Raw genomic sequence first — 23,543 nt, 5'->3', positions numbered from 1 at the left:
CATCTCAGGTTTACTGGTGTAAAAGAAAATGAAATTATTTTTCATACAAGCTAGCATCCATTTGTAGTTTTCAGGAAAGGGAAGAAGAATAGAGATAGAAGAAGGAAAACAGGTCTTATATTCAAGTATTCCTGATATGAGTGAAACAGAGTGAAAACAGGTCAGATATTCCACATTCCAGTTTGTGAACAAAGCTGCACAAATCACAATGCATTGTTCAGTAAGCAAATGAGTTGCTCACTTTTGCAACATTTCGTGGTGTGTCCGTTCACTTCTACTGTGACTTACCGTGGGCTATGGGTGCGCCTGATTAAGGGCGCCCTGGTCATCCAGGTCACAAGAAAGGTGTGTTGCAATAATTGACTGTGTATAAAGAGCCCGTAACACTGTCAAAACAAACCCACCATGAGTTTCTTTCATTAATTAGTCACTTCACCTGCAAATAGAGCACTGGTTCTCACTGGTGTCCAGATGACAGTAAAGTGACAATTTAAGGACTTTTAAGATATTTTTAATATCTAAAACAGAAAAGAAATGAAAAGAAAAAAGACCATTACTGCATCAAAAGTAACCAAAACACTGTACTATAACAATTGGTCAAACATTTGCCAAAATAGTATAAGAAAGAGTATACAAGCTCACAACGCCTCGTGTATTGTTTTCACAATATTTATCTGTGGAACTGAGTCAAACTAAATGTAATGCCTCAACTACTAGAATTCCAAGTGCTTGTCAGGGTGGGGGGTCCCCAGTTAAAATATGATTGTTTGAGGGGACCCCCCAAAATAATCATATTTGAACTGTTCAAATATGATGTAAGACTTCCCTGTCCTGCATGATCTAACGCTATGCTTCATTAATGGCTTTTACTCACACATGTAGTAACTGAAGTCTTGCCATGCATAGTTAGTTGGCTAGTTATAAAGTGCATATATTACGTATTCAAAGAAACTGTATATTCCGCATTGTTCTCATTTGTTATTTGTTTTCTAACTACCACTCAACATTTAGTCGGAGGTTAGAGTTGTAGTTATAGCATAAATAACAAATGAGTAAATTTTGTGATTTACATTGTTTGAATTCGTAGCTAATATATGATGTCTGTTGGTGCTTGTACATGTCGTCAGTAAGTTCCCTCTTTTAAATGAATAAGTGAAAACATTTAATGATTTACATGAATATCCACTTATGAGGACATTTCGTGATTTACATTGTCTGAATACGTAACATACTGTATGTACTACAGTATGTAACTAGTAGCTGTTACGTTAAGTAAAAAGCCTTTAGTATCCATTTTTACGTTTTCGTGTTGTTGGCATCATGTAATTATGATAATTATGAATCAAAAGGCTGGTAAACAAGACTAGCGTAAGTGTCAAGCTATGCAAGCTTAGCCTGGAAACCAGAAGAATCTGCCAGTGCAAAAAAAATTGCCCTTGTGGCAGATTTGGTCTGGAACCGCTCAGTTGTGATTGGATTTCACTCCCTCCAAAGTAGTGAGGGACCAATCAGGGCCCAGTATGCAAATATGGGGCGGGTTTAACACCAGAGGCATTTTTTTGAATTCGCCCCTTGGAAATGCAGGTTCCACACAAAGATTCCAGACTAATATCTGCACAGTGATATTAGTCTGGCCATGCCAGTTCTAATGCAAGCTGTGCTATGTCAATGAGGTTGATTTAACAATGAGGCATTGTGCTTCAGTCATTTTCTCACATGGGTGTCGGGGCGGGGTGTGTTCATTCTTTAAACTCCTGTATTCTTTCCGGGTGTTATTAAACTGTAATTATTTTTGAATTATTATGGTTTAAGACTGGTGTCTTGTTTTTTCTTTTCTTTTCCCTCTCCAGGCAGCAGGCGTTATTTCATGTTCTGGCAGCCTACTCGGTGTACAACCCGGTGAGTGTGTTTGTTTGTGCGTGTGTGTGTACATGCTGTGTGTGTGTGTGTGTGTGTTACATAATGTGCAGAAGTGCGAACGTGTGTTTTGCTTGGCAGAACAGTGGACTCCTACAGGTCCATTTGGTTAGATTTGTGCACTCTGAAAGTTAACCACTTAAACCTTATACTTTGTTGACCGGAGTCCCCTAAGGGCTTGATTCTTAGCCCCCTATCTTTCATTCATTTTTTAAAGTCTAGAACAGAGCTCACAATGCCTTGCTTGTAGATCAGCTATTGTCGCCGAATGTTCTCCCCAGAATAGGGATGCTAGGGGTTGAAGTGGTTAAATGAACAGTGTAAGCATTCCTCGCCCGTCCACTCTGACCCTGGCTTCGCCTGGGGAAGGGGAGAGGAGGGGGGATGTTTTATTTATGACTGTAGCTCAGCCAGAATGTACATCATCAGCACTTAGCCCAGCATTGAACCAAATACTCGCTGCTTTATCATCCTGCTGACTCAAACTGTGACTGATTAGTTCAGGGGTGTCCATCCATACGTTTTGCAAAGGGAGCCATATTTGAAAATACCTTATGGCCAACTGCTTCTCCTGTCATACTGTACAGTAGCCTTTGGACCATAACAAAGTTTTGTTAACTTTTTTTAAATTAATACATTTTGTCCAATCTGTATCAGGTCCAGTACAATATAACGTATACAATTGGGATGGTTGTATTTTGTGTCCCTGCTCTTCTATTGAGACATTTAGATCGTGTCAAAGGTCATGTCTCACTTAGACACAGGAACTGAGACGGATTTTGACCTGATGGTCAAGATTTCCATTTATCCCCTGAGCAAGTAGGCAGTCTCTATTAGCTCAATGGTTAAACATGTCAGCACTTGCGCAGGAAACCGGGATAGAAGTGGAAAGTTACATAGTGCACCTTTAACTGCAGTACAATATCAGTGGTCTTTTGTTGGCAAGTGTAGCCAGATGTGAGTCACTCATCTGTGCTGTGAACAAAACAAAAACACACTTTTCCCACTTGCATACACTTCAATGTTTATTATATTACAGTCCAATAAATTGTCTTGTGTTTAAATGGCAGTGCAGCCAGATGTAATCAGGTGTGAAAAGGTCTCTACAAATTCTACTGAGAAATAGCCAGTCTGCCCAGGTTAATTTCAAAACAGTCAAAAACTTCAATGTATGAATTTCACATGACTATACTGGCGGGCCATGAACAATACATTTTAGGAAGGAAGCCGCGGGCCATATAGCGCGGTGGGAGGGAAGCGAACGTGGCTTCAGTTAGGATTTTCCAGCTGGAGCGGAGATACCGAGGCGACGGAGCGCTTTGTTCACATCACCAGTTCTCGATGCGATGTCGCGCCAAGACGCGTCTTTGCATTGATTTTGTATGCAATAGCGCCGCTCAAACAAATATCCTTTAGCTAATTATCTGGCGTCCCTATTTTGGGAATGTCTTTCTAGGCAAAGGTTTTTAAAAATTGCAAACATTTTCAAAAACAAAACAATAATCTAAAGATTTTGAATTTGTTGTACTACAAACTATATAGGGCTGAAGTGGTTAATAATAATAATCTTGGCTCTAGTGGCTTCATCGAAATAGAAGCCAGAAATGATGATGATGATGACGGTGACTCTAATCTAGAGCAGTGCGAAGATGCCTCCTCTCTGCACCCCCCCCCCCCCCCACGAGTTATCTGCTTCGATACATCATTTTATACACAGTCGTGTGTACACTTGAAACTGTTTGTAAAAGACAGCGCTGTGAACACTTAGCAACACTTTTCACACAAACCCCAGATGGATCCAGCAGCTGATGGTCCTCTGCATGGGTGGAGACAGGGAATGGAAGAGGTGCAAATGTTTGGGTTACAGGACTGTCTCATGATTCATACAGACATAAACACAGACTTCTGCTAATGTACACTGGAGCGTAGGCACACACACACACACACACACACACACACACTCACACTCACACTCACACTCACACACATTCCAGTCCTGTTTTTTAGCAGGTTGGGGCTTAGGTAGTTGGTTTGTGTGAGGTGTTTTGCAGACAGAGGAAATGGCAATGTGCTGTGTGTTCTCCACCACCCCTACCCACCCCAACCCCCCTTCCCTGCTCACCAGAAAGTGGGTCAGTAGTAAAGAGAGCCCACAGGAGGTGTGTGTGTGTGTGTGTGTGTGTGTGTGTGTGTGTGTGTGCGCGCGTGTGTGTGTGTGTGTGTGTGTGTCTCGGCCGGCACACACCAGAGAATGTGTGATCCAATCCTGTTTTAAAGCTTGCATATGTGGGGCTCGCATTACCCGCGCACCTGGTGTAGCCGGTATCTTTGATATCAATTGGATCTTTCCAAACGTGCTGTACGTGCGCTGTAAATTCCACGCATACACACGCTTTGAAAGGCCTGGTGTAGTCCGGGCGTGAGTGTGTGTGTGTGTGTACCAGGTATTACTGTACTTATGACAGAAGTCCAGACGGACTGAGAAATCAACCTTGTGAGGACCATTTTCCTTTTTAGAGCTGTATGGATATAATTATTAAAGGATCCAGGTTTGGGTTAGGATTAGGCATGTAGGGGTTGTGTTTAGGGTTAGAAATGGCGAACAAGAAATGTAAAAAATGTCATGACACAAATGGCCGTCTTAAAACATTGCTGTCCTCAAGTATAGTAATACCAATGTGTGTGTTTGCGTGTGTTGGAGGGGGGGGGGGGGGGCACATGGGGACAGACAGAGATGGAATGTAGGGAATGTGCAGTTTAGCCTCAAAGTAACCCTAATTCAATTAATTATGCTTCCATGAAGGGGCGCTTGATGCTGGTAAGTACCCTGTCACAGTGGCACTATAAATTAGTCTTAATGCAGACCAATGGCAAATGTGTGACATAGATTTTTTGTGCCCTGTGTGTCCCCCACAGGTTATAATTTTAGTGCAGACCTTTATGAAACTGAAATCGTTGTAACTGTAGTAATAGTAATATTACGTTAAGATACTGTAGGAGCACTTAGGCTTATAATAATCATAATAAATCTTTCTTACACAGAGTTTACAAAGCACTCTACATAATTAAAACGGCATTCGGTATGAAAACGTAACGGCAGTCCAAAATTAGAACGATTAGTGAATGGAGAGTAAAACTATCAAGGCAGTAAAACATCAATGCAATAAAACAGCATAACGAAGAGGCTAGCAGAAAAATTAATTAATATAGCGACACTTCGTGCCGCACTATGAGCTTGTAGATCTGCTATTTTTGAAAAATCGTGAACATTTGTGCAAATCTTTGAATACATATTTTTTAATACAATTTTTTTTTACTCAAATCTTTGCTTCTGGAGGTCCCTGGCTGCCAGTGGCTGGCACAAAACATTTTTAGATGGGGGTCCGCGGCCAAATAGACATACATTTCGGGGTCCTTAAGTTGGCATGAAAAAGTTTGAGAACCACTGGTCTAGGGGGCCGTGACGGTAACGGTGCGGTAAACATAAGGCTCCTCTGCACTTAAGAGTCATCATACAAGCAGACAAAACATCCACTGACATCCACTAAGTCCTCAGACCACATCAGACATTCACGTGTTTTTGCCCCATCCACCTCCTCTCTGGGTCTGGAATCCTGCATTAAGTTATAAATAATTCCTCTTCATCATGTCCCCCAAGCAGTTTAATTGACCCTGTCTGTCTCCTGTCTGTCCCCCAGGAGGTGAACTACTGCCAGGGGATGAGTCAGATCGCCGCCCTGCTGCTCATGTACCTGAGCGAGGAGGACGCCTTCTGGGCTCTGTCGCAGCTGCTCACCAGCAGCAAGCATGTCATGCACGGTGAGGGAGGGAGAGAAAGTGAAAGAGAGAGCGAGAGAAAGAGAAACGTATTGTTGCTGTCGGGCAGCAACCCCTTATCTCCATATTTTAACTTTTTGTAGTTTTGGACATATGAGGTTTCCACCCGACAGAGACGATAAACCTTTTGTCAGTGTGAGCAGAGTTCAATTTATACAAAATAAAAATCCACTTAAAGGGATAGTTCACCTAAAAACTATTTTTTTTCCCCGTCACCCCATGGAGACTTGAATTCATGGATATTTTTTTTGTTTTTGTTGCATTCCTATGCCAATAATTGAGGGACAGCGAGTGCATTTTCCGGCAGCGGCTGCTGCCGGTGGCGGCGGCGGCGGCTGGAGCTGCCGGTGGCGTCAGCTTTGGGAGTGTGCTGCGTTTGTGTAACGCAGTCCCCACTAATATTATTTACGATTCTGTGCCTATCGGTACATAACTCGGACGCCGCTTAGTCGAATAGCAGACCATCGGCCGGTCGTCGCGGGCACTCGCGCCTGGAGGCGCTCGGGCGCGACTCCTTGGCCTCAAGGTCTGCTGATTCGGCGCGGCTCCGTCATGGTCCAAAACTATACTTTATCGGCGGAAAAAGAAGTTGACTGCCGCTCCTCCACCGGCAGTTCCGCGACTGCCGCTCCTCCACCGGCAGTTTCCGCGGCAGTTCCGCTGCTCCGCCGGCAGCTGACGCTCCACCGCCGGCAGTCACTGCCGGGAGCTGCCGCTCCTCCACCGGAAGTTCCGCGGACGTTCCGCGGCTGTTGCCGCTGCCGGAGAATGCACTCGCTCCTTCTGCAATAATTTGATGACCAGCGGACCGGTAGCGGTTCCACTCTTTGTGTCTCCTACCGGAACCGCTGCCGGTCATCAAATTATTAGCTTAGGAATGCGACAAAAAGAAAAACAAAAAGTCTCCATGGGGTGACTAATAAATAGAAAAAAAGTCATTTTGAGGGTGAACTATCCCTTCAAACCCTATGTACTTCTTTGTACCACAAATACTGAAAATATCCAGGGTACACCAGGGTTTATGTGATTAACATATATGTTTAATGCAATTGTTAAATTGTGACATTATCTAAATATATGAAACATATCTACATTTCCCAAAAAAGAAATGCATTTAATTAAGTCTGACCAGAAGCAGGGATAAAACATATCCCCACTGGTGATAAAAAATAAATGACCAAAGGAGGGATATCAAATGCATAGGCATGGATTTTACTCCACATCCTCCCCAGCAAACCTGAGTGTGAGCATGCAACACAACAGAAACAATAGGTCAAAACCATGACTAATAACCAACGGGAAACACACATAAAAGGTGCCATTTGCGTTTCCCGTTCAAATCTGATGCCAAGTCTATCAAATTAAGCTTTCTGTTCCACTGAACTGCAACAGAAAACGGGTATGCCACTTTTTGTAAACCTGGGACAACAATTATGCACAGAGCCGATTTGACCTACACAGTGTAGTGAAATCAAATTGTCTTACTGGTGTTGAACTGAAAAAGGACATCATTGGCTTTGCCCTTGCATTTTCTTGCTTCACCCTAAACCACTTAAACCGTCTGTACGTAGTAAACTGGACAAGAGTTGCCTCTGTACTTGGTGTGCCTTTTTTCCCCTCTACATCAAATCTCGCCAAAAAATAGCCGATCTTCAAGCTCTGCGACACGTTGTGAGCTTGAAGATCATCTATTTTTGGCGAATGTTCCCCCCAAAATAAGGACGCTTGGGTTCAAGTGGGTAATACATTTGATAATTCAAGTTGGGGTACTACTAAATGAATGGATGAAATGTGTTATTTACTGTGCTCCACCATGCACCAACAACTGCCTGCTCTCTCACTGCAATAGGGTTCTTCATCCCTGGGTTTCCTAAGCTGCTACGATACCAGGCCCACCACGAACAGATCCTCTCCAAACTGCTTCCCAGGCTCAAGAAGCACCTGGTGAGCCATACCTCTATGACTCGTGCTTTTGTGTATCGTCACTGTCGGGTGGAAACCTTGTATGTCCAAAACCATTACTTTTCAGGAAATGGGGGGAAAAAGAACCTGTGTCCAATGGATCCAATGTAGTCACTATTTAGTCACACGCTCTTTTACTATACTTTTCATTGCAAAAATCCCACAGAGACAATTTAACTTTCATCTTAAAATCTTTTTACATATAGCAAAAATAGCAGATCTACAAGCCCACAACGTGTCCCATTGCGACACGTTGAGGGCTTGTAGAACTGCCATTTTCCCAATTTTGAGCTACACTCTTGCATGAAGGAGTGTTGAAGTAGGGCATTCATTTACCACATAAAAAGTTGAAATATGGAGATACCAGGTTTCTGCCTGACAGCAACAATTGCCAAATGGAATGTCCTACCTGAGGCTATCCAACAAACCTGTTCAGAGAAGCCTTTCCGTAAATCACCTCATATGTGCTGTATTGTCTGTAGAAACTCGTGTTTTACATACTTTGCTTTAGCTCTTTTTTGATCTGTTACCCCTCAGTTACCATTCTCTTTTAAATTGTGTGATATCTCCTTATTTTACTTTTATTGTAATTTGGTCAACATTTTATAATATTTGATCTTGGCGTTCAGGCTCTGCTTTACGTTACTCCCTGCTCAGCACATTAGCAGACAAACATTTAAGAGCAGGGAGATATACGAACATCTATAACAAACCCCCCCAGGGGAAAACAGAACCCTTAGGGAAAACAGAGCTCACTGGTGGTGCTGGGGTGGTGGTGGGAGCAAACAAAGTGCATACAACATTCAGTGGCAACACTGATAACAATGCAATGAATCAGGTAAGCTTAAGTAGACCGCCAATTTGATCAGCTGCTAGACACGTCACATACAGTACATCGGCCACATAGAGCTGCACATGCGTGTAAACCTCTCGAGTGTATCTGCCTGAACTAGCTCGCAGGCTGCGCATCATTAGTAGTAGAAGTAGTAGTAGTAGTAGTATATATACCGGTTGATGGCTTCAAATAGGGTGGGGGAGGTTTGCATACCATAGTATTCAAAGGTCAAAAGTAGTTAGAACCAACTGTCTGGATCGTGTTTGAGACACAAACCGTCTCCTATTAATGCCCTGTTAAATGCTGTCCACCCACAGGAAAAGGAGCAGATGGTCACAGGAATATACACCACTAAATGGTTTCTGCAGTGTTTCATCGATAGAGTGAGTCTCACCATGTCATATTTTCCATTTGCCTCCTGTTTGCTTATAGAAAGTCCCTGCTTACAAAACATGCATTACATAATTGTTAAATCTCCCTGGTTCCCTCTGTGTAACCATACATGTTACACAATGTAAATATATGCTTACGTCATTATTACTCACCACCACATCCAGATAGATGGATATCGATGATTGTTTTTATTTATTTTACTCTATTTAACCACTTAATCCCTGTGTTATAAAAGCATCGCATGAAAACAGCTGATCTACAAGCTCACAATGGGTCACATTGAAGGCGCATTGTGAGCTTGTAAATGTGTTTTTTTTTTTTTTTTCACGAAATCGCTGAAAATAGATTACAATATAATAATTAATATAAATAATATTAATTATTATATATATTTTTTACTTAATTTTTTACTTTTTTAGAATACTTTTTTGATTTATTTTCATTTTTGTATGAAATGTTTTGCCTATAGGGCATAGCAGTGGCGGACATTTTCTGGTTCCACTTCAAAATAGTCAATGCCTTTTTCCCATTGACATTTCCAAAAATATTTATATCCATTATTTTAGGCCTAGAATCAAGCCATCCAGGGTCCTGGTGAATCATGACCATAAAACGTTTGATTCTGTGAAAAAAAAATGTTGAAAACGGCAAAACAAAGGGTATTTATTAAATATAGTATATCATATAATTAAATATAAAATAAAATAAAATCACAGAAAAAAATGTTTAATGGTCATGATTCACCAGGACCCTGGATGGCTTGATTCTAGGCTTAAATGAATTGATATAAATATTTTTGGAAATGTCAATGGGGAAAAATGCATTGACTATTTTGAAGTGGAACCAGAAAATGGCCGCCACTGCTATGCCCTATAATGACCCAAAATAGGGACATTACCAGGTTGCAAGTGGTTTAGTGACATGCTCTTCATGTGTGTCTTGTGTTAACAGACCCCATTCACCCTCACACTGCGTTTGTGGGACATCTACATGTTGGAGGGGGAGAGGCTGCTCACTGCCATGGCTTACACTGTCCTCAAAGTACACAAGAGTGAGTACTGAGGAGTAGGCCTGTCAGCATCATGAAAGTTTACGCGACCATTAATTGTTTCTTAACTCCATATTCTAACTTTTTGTGTTTTTTCGTAAATTAACGCCCTACTTGATCATACTACAGCGTCACACAAAAGCATAAAAAGTAGCAGATCTACAAGCTTGAAGCGCAGCGTGAAGCAACACATTTTGAGCTTGTAAATCTGCTACTTTTGATGCCTTTGAATTTGAATCCTGAAGTTTTGGACATATGAGGTTTCCACCCGACAGAGAGATCGTGACAGTAGGCCTGTCACCATCATGAACATTTACTTGATGATTAATTGTCATGCAAATAATTGTGGTTTTGGCATCGGACATTGGAGCATATAAATACAAATTAATTTATTTTTAGGCTTTGTAAGAAAAACATCTAATCAAAATCAAATAAAAATGGATAATGCACTATGGCTAAAATAGGCCATATACGTTTGTATTAACGTGTTACGGCGCTTATAGATTGGGTATTTTTTTCATCAGATTAATGTATACAAATTAATGGTATAAATTTGACGATTCTTACAATTGTGCAAAATTATTGCAATTATCTCAAATAATTGTGTCATCAGGCGATTATGTAATAATTGTGACTAGGCCTAGCTGTACCGTGCTTTCAGAAAGCAGCTTTATGCTCATACTGTATATACTGTAGATGCATGGCTGCGTGTTGCATGCATGGATTTACATCCTCCACCGTCTCCCGGTTGGCTGCCTATAAGTGTATGGCTTACATAATGCAAAGCGGCCCGTTGCTGTGGAGAAGAAGCCAATGGAAGTTTTCATTGGTCGTTCGCTCGGCGAACGCCAGGCATTGGTCGATGATATCACACACCGTTCAGATGCCTCGTTTCTAAAGTCATTCAAGTGACACGGGATGCTTCTTTTTGTTACGATGATGTTAAATGACGTAGAAGAAAAGGTTCTTGTCACACTGGATTTTAAACTCCCATCCGTGTGTGTGTGTGTGTGTGTGTGTGTGTGTGTGTGTGTGTGTGTGTGTGTGTGTGTGTGTGTGTGTGTGTGTGTGTGTGTGTGTGTGTGTGTGTGTGTGTGTGTGTGTGTGTGTGTGTGTGTGTGTGTGTGTGTGTGTGTGTGTGTGTGTGTGTGTGTGTGTGTGTGTGTGTGGGGGGGGGGGGTGTATTTCAGACATAGACATTGTGAGGACAATTTTCCTGGTCCTCGCCAAGAGAAATGGTTGTTTCAAGGTTCAAACTGATTTGGGGGTTACTCTGAAAACAGGAAAGATTTGTAAAGATGGCATTCATAAAATCGGCATCCTAAAATGTTGATGTCCTTACAAGTATATTAATACAAACGTGTGTGTGTGTGTGTGCGTGTCCCATCAGAGCGCCTGCTGAAGCTTCCCCTGGAGGACCTCAGGGAGTTCCTACAGGAGCAACTTGCTGTCTCCTTCCTGGTTCCAGACGATGTGCTGGTGGAGCAGCTCCAGGCTGCCATGGCTGAGCTGCGCAGTAAGAAACTGGACCTGGCACCTTCAGGTGGGCACACTAATGGATATGAAATAATAGACTTTTGCGGGAGAAATGGAAGATCCTATCTTTTTCATACATGGGAAAAACACTCACGTGTCACGATGCGTTGTTGTGAGCCTTTAGATTGGCTATTTTTGCGTGACACAGTTGTACAACGAAGTATAAAAGAGGCCTTAAGCGGTTAATCGATTTAGTCGATAATAAAAACAAATTTGTTGATTTGTTGATATATATAAAAGATATATATAAATAAACACACTTCAAGTTTATTTTATTAATCAAACGAGTAATCGACTGAATCATCGCTATGAAAATAATCAGTAGTTGCAGCCCTTGTGGACAGTACACGAAAATTATGCCACAATATCATTTGCTGGACATTGTGTCCATAGCAGGTTCTAACAGGCACTAATCCGTCTCTCATGGAAAAACAACCCACAGTCTCATTTAATTACTTAGTGTTTTGTTGTTTTTGGGGAGGAGGAGGAGGAGGGGGAGCAGGATTCTTTTTCTTGTTTGGGTCTAAAAATACACATCCATTTCCTGTGTATCAGCTTCAGCCCCACGGTCTCAAGCGTGTTCTATATTTTCCTCTGAGTAAAAAAATGTCACATCTCCCTTTTTTCAGCCAAGCCGGACGAGCTGGTGAAGAAACCTCTGGGCGAGGAGAGGCCCATCGTCCTGCTGCCTCTGCTGCCTCCCTCTGCCAAGGAGAGTCCACAGCCCTGTACGGACGACCAGCGACCAGACGCCATCGCCTCGGAGCAGACCCCTTCTCCTGAGGACCCGCAGGGCCTCTCAGGGCCACAGGCCTTGCAACCCGTGTCTTCCCCTCCGGTTCACACACAGACTCCCGAAGGGGTCCGGGCCGGCGGTCCGCCTCCGTTGCCGCCGAAGCCAGCAAAAGAGCCCTGTGCAGAAGCAGGGGTGCTCAGTGACCATGTGGAGTGTGGAGACTGGCCTCCGCCCTACGAGCCTCCTGCCTCGGTGGTGTTCGCCATGGAGGCCGAGGAGGAGATGCTGGACCTCCCCGATCTCCCCCCTCCGCCGCTGTGCTACTCTGACGAGAACGGACCGACCCCTCTGGACGCTGAGCCCCCCGGCATAGAGGTGACCCAACGGCCCTCCGTTCCCTCGGTTGTGATTAACTGTCCTCCTCCCCACGGGAGACTCCCCCCAAAACCCCGCCCGCAACCTCCCACCTCCCTGGACCTCGTGCAAAAGGAGCCCGGCTCCTCGCGGCCCCCCTTGCCCCACACCCCCACCTCCTCAACCTCCTCCCCTAGAGCTCTGCCCCCCAAGCCGACCAAGTTCCCGGTGTCCCTGGGCGTGCCGGCGGCGGGGAACCGAAGGCCCTCCAACACCTCCCAATACGACAACCTCTCCGAGGACGAGGACGACAGCTACCTGGAGAGGCTGCTGGAGGCGGCGGCCGCCGGGCCTCACAGCCCGGGACTGCCCTCCACTCCCGAGGAAGCCATGGGAAAGTACGGCCGACCCCCGGCCGCCACGGACAAGGATCACTCCCCCCTCGCCCCGTACGCCTTCCCCCCGTCGCCCGTCTTCATCCCTCCGTCTCATCTTCCTCCCTCGCCGTGCGCGCTCCCCCGTCTGCCTCAGTTGCCGGAGTACGCGGGGGGTGACAGTTGGGTGGAGGACGGCATCATCGCCCCTCCTCCGCCTTGTTTCGCAGACAGACTTTCCCCGTTCCAGCACAGTCCCCCCACCGGCCACTCCCACACGCACACCTCGTCCCCGACCGGCTACTCGCAGCCATTCTCCAGGGGCCCCAGGGACCACTCCGCCTTCCCCGCACCGCTGCTGTACACCGGCTCCTCCCCGCCAGGCCACGCCAGGCCATCAGGACAGTCGGCAGCGGGCGTGCCTTTGGTGCGGTCCAGCCCAGACTTTTACAGGATGCACCCGGGAAGCCAACAGCTGCCCAAATCTGTCACCTTCTGAGGGTTTTTTCCCGAGGATGTGACTTATCTAGAATGACGAGGCTCGAAAAGGGTTATAAAATGAAAATCCACCTTCACCATCATGCTTGATTATAATAATCAAGCTCCTTCACTCCTTCACTTACTGTGACTATTCGAGTAAAGGCTGTAGCATACTCCAGAAACAAACTAGAACTTTCTTTCGGCAGGTTAATCACAACAAAATTACATGTTTTGCTGATGTTCGATTCGGCAGTTCTTGCAGATTTTCTAACTAGCCAAACATTGTGTGCGATTGGCTCAGCAGGTTAGGAAGTACAAACCTCTTTCATCCCTCTCTGAGGAACTACAAACACAAACGGATAGCTATAAACTAAAGGAGAGAGATAGCACACACTTTGTCAACTTGCGTCTATCGCCGGAAAGGGCGAGATCTCAGAGACTATGGTAATTATGTCAAAGCATGTCGGAGGTTGATCTGTAGTCAAATCACTGTTCCAGCAGTTTATACAGGGTCTAATGTTCAGAACCCAAAGTGGAGCAGCATAGAATATAAAACAGTTTCCGAACTTTGTTCGGTTCGGGAATCCCTGCCCAAGCTGAGAAATGTTTGTCCAATAATTACAGTAAATGAAGGAGAAAGGCCTTCAGTATGGCCAGTAGATTCCTTTCTCTTTTGAGGTTTGTGAAAGCAATTTCTTTCACTGACATGTGTACAGATTTATCTTTCTTTTTTTTACGTTTGCACCCGTTTTAAGGGCAGTTTAACTTTTGTAAATTTTCACTTGAACTTGTATTTATAACCGCTGTCTACGTTTTTGTTTTCCACTGTTTGTTGCACAAATAGCAGGAGTGTTACTGTGTGTCTGCTGTTGTATCGAATCCCTAATGTGGTTTTCAAGTTGACGAATGAAGTGAAGTGATCTACGGGAGTGTGGCTGATCTAATGCCGCCTGAGCTCTTTGTTTCCATCTCCTGTTACAACAAAGTGTCTTAACTTCATCATAATGCACTGAGGGGCAGCTACTCTTTATTTAAGGGCTTTTTCTGGTCATCACATAGTCTACTAATTCACATAAAGCCTCTACATTTATACCAATACTGCATTTATGGTTGCCTGTGAGCACAGTCACAGATCTTAACACAAAACAGTATGCCAAAAAAACAGCATTTGAAAGTTTGTTTGTAATCCGTTTATGCCACACCACGGTTACTTGCTCTTTTATACTTTCAAAGTTCATACTTGATGGAAGGTGACCTAGACTGTTTGATTCACATTCTCTGGACCCGATAACTTAATAATCACCAGCAAGGAAACGTTTTGCTCTTTGATGAAGTCATGGTGCAATAAAGTCTCTGGTGTAACCACAGAAGCATGATTCATTCATTCACATGAATCCAATTACAGTTTAACTTGTGTTTAACGCGGGCAGCAGTTTGAACTGTGTTGGGTACATGCTAGGGCTGGGCGATATGGAAAAAAATTGATGATGTTAATAAAATACCTATCGATATTGTGACAATATTGTGGTGATGATTATTGGTGCTTCCATGAAATACTTACGCAATGATTTTTTGATAGATAATTATCAGTAATGCCTATATAATAACTAAATTAGTAGCAAATAATATAACGTCTAGAACAGTCAGGTAAGTTCAGAAAATGACATCACTTTACTGTGATGCAGCCTTTAAAACCAGGAACACAATTCCATATCACAATTTTGATATTGATATGATATCGTTGTATTGGCCAGCCCTAGATATGTGCTGTTATTTGATGTGTTATTCATTTATGAATACTTTTCAGATTTCAAACTCATGATTCGTTTTTGATGTCACGTCAGCAATGTCCTGTATTATGTTTTATTAAGGGGTTTATACCCCTGTGTTGTACCAAACCGAGACCCTACACACAGAATTCTGCAAATCCATTCTCCGTACCCAGCGAAAAACACCAAATAATGCATGCAGGGCAGAATTAGGACGATACCCACTAATTATCAAAATAAAAAAGAGAGCACTTAAGTTCTACAACCACCTAAAAGAAAGCGACCTAGATGCACTCCATAACAAGGCACTCACACACAGCGAAACCCTAGAGAGATGCCCCCTCAGCCAGCTGGCCCTGGAACTCCGGGCACAAACACAAACAGAGCCACGAGATAGAAAACCCATTGGACTAAACCAAATTATAAAACAGCAAAAGGAAAACTACCTGACACACTGGAAAGAAGCAACACAAAAGCAGAGTAAACTAGAATGCTATCTGGCCCTAAACAGAGAATACGCAGTGGCAGAATACCTGAGCACCGTGACTGACCCAAAACAAAGAAAAATCTTAACTAGGTACAGACTCAGTGAGCACAGTCTTGCGATCGAGAAAGGTCGTCACAGGCAGACCTGTATCCCGAGAGAAGACAGACTATGCACCCACTGCACACAAAATGAAGTGGAAACCGAGCTACACTTCCTAACCGTCTGTCCATTGTACCAAGACATCAGAGACACATACTTCCCACAGATTACAACCACACACGGAGATTTTGAAAACATGACCAATGACAAAAAACTCCCATATCTGCTGGGCGAAGTACAACAATGTGCAAACACAGCAGCAAGATTCGTGAGTTGCTGTGATAGGAAAAGGATATCAAACGGAACACAACCACCCTAAAGACTAATCATTGGGTATATTCCGGCACTATAACTACACCCAGTGATCTTGGTACATAGAAATTGATCTATTGAAGATTCTGACTTTCAAATGTACATATTTTTTGTTTTGATTGTATTGCTGTATTGTTGTATTATGCTTTGGCAATGTAAACGTATGTTTTCTCATGCCAATAAAGCCCTTTGAATTGAATTGAATTGTGTGCGCAGACAGAAGATTGTGAAATCTGAGGATTGGTTTTTAAATGTGGGTCATCAGGATAGACCCAAACCCAAGCTTCATCTACACTGGCAAAACAGTTTTGAACTGTAGCTCCATCTTATGGTGAAAGCAGGTAAAACATTAGGTCTTTTTTCCCCCCACACATACAATGAGCAATCAAATGACTAGGTGAGGTCACATTTAATATTGCTGTCCAGCTGAAACCTTGTGTTTCTATATTTTGATGATATTTTGTAAATCATCTTCCTTCATCCTACAAGAGTCTCACACAAAAGTAAGCAAACATTGTCGATTTGCAAGCTTGCGGCACAGCACACTGCATTTTTGAAAAAGATTGAAAGCCTAAGTGAAAGTGTAGAAGTGTATCTGTGTTTAATAAACTAGACCATACCCGTAGGGGGATATGAGCACCCAAAGTGTGCAGTTTGGGTTATGCGGTGAGAACAGACAGTTTATCAGGGATCGAAAGTGAGTTTGTACTGTGTAGTGCAGTGGTTCTCAAACTTTTTCATGGCAAGGACCCCCAAATTGACACTTGTTAGCCCGCGGACCCCCATTTGAAAAGATATGCGAGGGACCCCCATAAGAGAAGATTTGTTTACGGCTGTAGCAGTGAATCTCAACCATTTTAATTTCAAGGTCCCCCAGTTTGACATGCATTAGGGCTACGGACCCCCATTTAATGGCATTTCTATCCCTTGGACCCCAGTTTATATGGTAAAATGTATGTTAATTTAACTGTGAGAGTGTACAAATGGAACCAAATGGACCCGTTAGAGTCCATTTGGTTCCATTTGTACACTGTCAGAGTTACAGACCCATAAGGGTCCATTTGGTGCCTAATCTATCATTTAGCTGGGGACCCCCTGGAACTCCCTCAAGGACCCCTGGGGGTCCCCGGACCCCACTTTGAGAACCAATGGTGTAGTGTGTACACGCACATCCCGTCGTGGAGGAACAGAACACCCACAAACACCCGCGCATATAAAGATCTAACAGGCGGAGCCGTTCCCCGTCGGCCGTTGCCAACACACACACGCGCGTGCGAGCCGTTGCGAGCGCGCACAAACAAACACACACACACACACACAGGGCCGCTTCTCCCTACACGCACACTACGCAGGCTGCGTGGGGCCCCGCCCCACGCAGGGCCCCTACCCACCGAAAAAAAAAAAAAAAAAAAAACGGACCCAATCCGCCCAGAACCGCGAAAAAAACGAACCCAATCCGCCCAGAACCGCAAAAAAAAAACGCGGACCCCCGTGAAACATCGCGGACCCCATCGGCTGTTTTTTTTTTTCATGAAGAAATTTCCCTGGGGTCTCCAGGCCGTGACCTACAGACATGGCGAAGGAAAACTGTGAACACAGCCACGCATGCAAGATGTTGCACATGAACGCAGCAGCCGCACTGAGGCGCTCCAACACAAACACTCTGACATTAAGCTTCACACAACAAACATCAGCAGCAAACATTCACCACAATGACAAACAAATTACGTCCGCGCAAAAATAAGCGAGGGCTCGCTTATTTTGTCTTTCCCTCCCTCCCTCTCTCTCCCTCTCTCTCCCTCTCTGTCTCTCTGTCTGTGTCTGTCCGTCTATTCTCTCTCTCCCACCCTCCCTCTCTCTCCCTGTGTGTGTGCGTGTGTGTGTGTGTGTGTGTGTGTGTGTGTGTGTGTGTGTGGTGGGGGTGGGGCGGGGGGGACAGCCATGACGCAAGGGACTTTTGAGATCGCCATCCCCAAAATAGGTTGACTTATTGGGATACATGCGTGTGACTGGTCGCCCCTGCCGGTTCTCTGATTTTTTTTTAAAAAATAGGCTCTGTCATGATTAATTGACCACACATATGAAGTGAAACAACTAAATTCTATCCAAACGATATGTTATAAGTGAATTCCGTGCGTCAAAGAAGAAGTTTGAGAGCGTTTAGTAAGCGAAAATAAGAAGTCAAGGCACTCGTACCCTGACTCGCACATCAACAATGGCTGCCGTTCGTCTTTTTCAGGCTGCGAACTCGCCACCTGATTGGCCAACTTTTTCTGTCAATCACAGAACGATGAGCCACGTTGCCATGTCCAGGTTTTGTAAGCGTGAAGTGGGTGTGAATTGGTTAGAGAAATGCGCAGTGCGCGGCTTTGTGTTTTTTCATGAAGCTGGTTGCTTGTTGATCGCGCACGATCTAGCGCTGACTTATTGGGATACATGCGTGTGACTGGTCGCCCCTGCCGGTTCTCTGATTTTTTTTTTTAAAATAGGCTCTGTCATGATTAATTGACCACACATATGAAGTGAAACAACTAAATTCTATCCAAACGATATGTTATAAGTGAATTCCGTGCGTCAAAGAAGAAGTTTGAGAGCGTTTAGTAAGCGAAAATAAGAAGTCAAGGCACTCGTACCCTGACTCGCACATCAACAATGGCTGCCGTTCGTCTTTTTCAGGCTGCGAACTCGCCACCTGATTGGCCAACTTTTTCTGTCAATCACAGAACGATGAGCCACGTTGCCATGTCCAGGTTTTGTAAGCGTGAAGTGGGTGTGAATTGGTTAGAGAAATGCGCAGTGCGCGGCTTTGTGTTTTTTCATGAAGCTGGTTGCTTGTTGATCGCGCACGATCTAGCGCTGCGTGTGGCCTTCTTTTCATAGACCTTGTTGCTTGTAGGGTTCGTTTCGTTTGGCCTTGTTTTCATAGACCTTGCTGCTTGTTTCGCGCGCGAAACCTGGCAACGACACATGCGCAGTTTGATCTCCCAAGACACCAAGACCCCAAGACAGACCGACAGAGGTTACTCTAATTATATGTAAGATATTGAACCACATCCTTATGAGAGGTCAAATATAATATCAAATGCCACCTGACACTTTTCCATAAGGAACTCTGTAGACAGAGGGAGGTTTCATACACAGCCATATTTCTGAGAGCCATGACTTGGGTGAGGCAGGTTATAGAGTTCATTTTTTGTTGTCCGTAACAAAGTTCAATGAGAAATGGATGATGAGCCATAATATGTACAATGCAAAGACCTGTGGTGAGAGATAAGTTGCTTCATACTGTAACAGTTTTGCTGTATTTGTTCTGTTCTTTTGTTTGCGCACACATTAATATGAGGTTTTGCCATCAGCTACTGTCTCGTGTTACTCTGTTACTTTGGTAATGGAGTTAAAGCAATACAAAATAAACTATTGGATTGTCAATAGTGGTCAGAGGGTTGTCACCATGTGTTCTCTAAAGCAGCCTACATGCTCCGAATTAATCCACCGGACATCAGAACTTACTTCCTATCACGTAGGCTGTCCACCAAAAGTTTCTTATTGATAAGACATCAAACTAATTTTACAGCGAATCTAACTGAGGTTTTGATTGATTGATTGAATACTTTATTAGTCAGAAATGTAAACACAGTTTGAGTTACAGTCAGACATTTGGGCTAAATTCCCAAGTTTGTTCTATAGGAGGATGGCACCAGATCGTCATTGTTGCTCCCTCTAGTATTGTGGCTGTGTTGTCAGTTTTTTTTAAGTAGTTAGTCAGGTATGTGCGCATTGAGGGCAAAGCCCCTTTGCAGAGGTGGAAAAAGTATTCAATTTTACTTAAGTAAAAGTATCAATACTGCAATGTAGAAATACTCTGTTACAAGTAAAAGTCCGAATTCAAAATGTACTTGAGTAAAAGTACAAGTGTTGGTATAAAAATGTACTTAAAGTACCAAAAGTAGAGTGCTGATTATGCAGAATGTCACATTTCACAACTTTTAAAATGTTTAAAATTTATAAAAAATCTTTTGAAAATAGCAGATCTACAAACTGACAATGCGTCATATCGCAACACATTGTGATCTTGTAGATCAGCTATTTTCAAATGGCCAAAATGTGTATAGGGCTGAAGTGGTTAAGGTATGTTTTGTAATAATAATCAAAATCTACAAAGTAATCCCCCCCAGGAAATTTTTAACAGAGTAGATGTAATTTCCAGTATTCTGGTTGATTTTTGGAGTTTGACACTCTTTTGACACACAAGACTCGCGCTACAAAAATCGGCAAGACACACCATCTCCGGTTTACTTCCCGTATCTGCATAGTCTCGCGTCTCGCGTAGCTATCTGCGTGAAGTGGGCGGACGCCTTTTTAGGAGACCGGAAGCAGGTTGGCGTCTGCCACTTCACGCAGATAGCTAAGCGAGACGCGAGACTATGCAGATACGGGAAGTAAACCGGAGATGGTGTGTCTTGCCAAATTATGTTGAGTGAGTCTTGTTTTTTTTTGTCGATCTGCTGTTTTTGCTATTTTAGAATGTTTATGCTGAAAAGTAACAGTTTTGGCCATAATGAGGTTTCCGCCCGACAGACAATATACTTATATTTATATTGTACATGCAAAATTGCTGCTATACGAAAACGTATCGTTACTGCACTGTTTCTTATTTTTATTTTCATTTGTAATAAAATGTCACTGACATCACAAGGTATTCTTCGTTTTATGTATATGGTCCAGTATATTATTAATTCATATCAGTCAGTGACTGATATGAATTAATAATATATATTCCAGTGGGGCAAGGCAGCCTACTGTAAGTCTTAAACAAAATATATAAAATATAACCCTATAACCTCAACAGTGGGATAAAATCAATATGGTAACGTCTTATGCAAATGAGCCATGCGGTCGAATGTAAACAAATCGCTAGTGCAGTCTGGATCTGTCATGACCATCATGGATGAACTTCAACCTGGTGTTTGCACTTTCTCCATTTTTGACCCGTTCATTCATCTACATAATCGTTCGGATATAAAATATAAAGTTTTTGACCCTGGCGAGGTTGCCAGTTCAAAGTGTGACTTCTTCTTGTAAGATGGCTGCTCTAGCTCAGTCGGAAGAGCTCTTGACTTCAGACCACAAGATCATGGAATCGAATCCCAGTACAGGACCTTTGACATCTGAGCAATCTGGCTCCCACGGGTGTTCTGTCTTTTTTCGCCTTTATCATAAGGTTGCTGGACAATATATAGAGGATGAAATGCATAATTTATTAAATAATATTAAGGTAATATCAAATACATTGTAAAAAAAATGAGAGACATGACGCTTTATTAGCAAGACAGTCTTTTATTATATTATTCCTCATTTTGCTGGTTTCCCCTGAAACCCCTTTACTGTTACAGAGTAGAACTGCCTTAGAATCTCAGTTGATGATGTGGCCATATACTACTTGGGATCAGTAGCCTGCCCAACACCTGTTTGCATATTCAGATTGTATAAAATCTGGTTTCAACAGATCATGCAAACTGCTGAACTTGATAACTCACTGTTACAGTAGGGTACTTCCAGTTGTGGAAAGTAACTAAGTACATTTACTCAAGTACTGTACGTACTTCAGTACAATTGTGAGGTACTTTTACTTTACTGTAGTATTTCCAATTTTCAATACTTTTACTACTCCACTACATCTCAGAGACAAATATTGTAGGCTACTACACTACAATTATTTGAAAACTTTAGTAGTTACTTTGTAAATTTTGATTATTATTAGGAAACATACATTAATCACTGCAGTCCTATGTAAACTTGCTATTTGAAAATAGCCGATCTACAAGCTCACATTGGTCAAGATGCCAGCATTGTGAGCTTGTAGATCTGCTATTTTTAAAAGATTTGTATACATTTTATACATTTGAAAACTTGTGAAATTGGATATGCTGCATATTAAGTACTTTCTACTTTTGGTAGCCTACTTTAAGTACCAAAAGTATTACTTCAAATTCCTGCTCCACCGTTATTTAGTCTGTCCACAAGAGAACGCCAAAACTCTATCGTAGCTAGTTTTAAACGTTTTGAAATTCTAAATAGGCCTACCGATTCGCCATTATATTTGATAACAATCACGATAAATGGTTAAATTACGCCTTCGTGATAAAGTTTAGCGCACACTACAGCACTTACAATGTATCTTCGTCGCTGTAAGAAGGGTTTTGATTTAACAGCTCTTTCCCATTTCTTATTGGTCTACATGGTAAATGCGTCATCAGTTTTAACAGCTCGCCCAGGAAGAAATGACCATTTGATCATAACGTGTTTCGTTTGGTAATTCCTCTGTGCGTTTAGAGACACGTGAGCACACGGTACACACTTCATAGCATAGGATATAGCTTATAGGATTCGTGATAGTTTACTTTGTTTGTGTTTTTATTTGTATTTTGTGTCTAAAACATGACGCTGCCTGGTATTGCCGAGAATGTCTTTCCTCTCTCGTATTGAGGAGCGACATCGCTTCTCGGCCTTTTGGCTAAGATCAAGTGTAGTATCTGTTCTTATCAGTTTAATATCTGATACGTCCCCTACCCGGGGACCATATATTAAATTGATTTTTGGAACTGGGAGATGGAATAGGGGCTTGCTCCGTCCACTCCACGCATCGACCTGGTATTGCAGTACCTCCAGGAACGGTGCACCCCCCTCATTGTGTGAAAATAAAGCCAGCAAACTTGAACTGCGACACATGTCGTAAAAACTTTAATCGTAAATTATGGACAAGCGAACTGGCATACTTAACAATATCAGCATCATAACATTTTCAACATTTCATAAAATGTAATTCTTTTCATATGCTGTGGCCTCTACACACTAGTAAGTGATTTCACTCACTATCACTTGAAATTATCAGAAACAAAACGAGGCTTTGGCTAATTGTAGCAACTGATGAGTATTACTTGGTCTACCAGCGCCCTCCTCTGGACATATCAGGCTAGTATGGTTAGAGAGCCTAGCAAGGCATATTTGCCAGATTCGATCCCAGGCCGCAACAGTGTAAGTGTCACTGAACAAGACACTTAAAAGAATAGTTCACCCAAAAAATACTTATTTTCTATCAATTACACACTCCATGAAGCCTTGAATTCATTCTTATCTTGCCTTAAATCCACTGTTGGTCTTGCACCTGCCGTCCAGCGGATGTGCCAGTTTGATTATTTCTTTTAACAAAAAATACCATGAATTTTTTTACATTCATTATTTTAATATATTAAAATAATGTTCACTGGTGGGTCGGGGCCTACTGACCCACAGGTTGAGAATCACTGGTCTAGGCCTCAGACTGATGCTTGTGAACATGCATGCAACCATTTGAATTTTATAAAACAGAAAAGAAAAGACCCGTGTGTTCTATTTCTACTGTTA

The 23,543-nt window shown here is 42.9% G+C and overlaps 1 protein-coding gene across 1 annotated transcript in view; it reads left to right on the top strand.

Moving 5' to 3' along the window:
* Positions 1–14,842, top strand: part of LOC308091839 (uncharacterized protein) — a 43,386-nt gene extending 28,544 nt beyond the window's left edge. The window contains exons 8-14 of the mRNA XM_080437573.1: positions 1,851–1,899; positions 5,616–5,736; positions 7,604–7,698; positions 8,869–8,934; positions 9,896–9,995; positions 11,383–11,535; positions 12,158–14,842. Coding sequence (XP_080293699.1) covers positions 1,851–1,899; positions 5,616–5,736; positions 7,604–7,698; positions 8,869–8,934; positions 9,896–9,995; positions 11,383–11,535; positions 12,158–13,491 — 1,918 coding nt within the window. The 3' untranslated portion in view covers positions 13,492–14,842. The remainder of the gene's footprint in view (positions 1–1,850; positions 1,900–5,615; positions 5,737–7,603; positions 7,699–8,868; positions 8,935–9,895; positions 9,996–11,382; positions 11,536–12,157) is intronic.
* The last annotated feature ends 8,701 nt before the right edge of the window (positions 14,843–23,543 follow it).

Source organism: Gymnoscopelus braueri (assembly GCF_963280865.1).
Source record: "Gymnoscopelus braueri genome assembly, chromosome: 9".
NCBI lineage: Eukaryota > Metazoa > Chordata > Actinopteri > Myctophiformes > Myctophidae > Gymnoscopelus > Gymnoscopelus braueri.
This window is presented reverse-complemented; position numbering and strand designations above follow the sequence as displayed.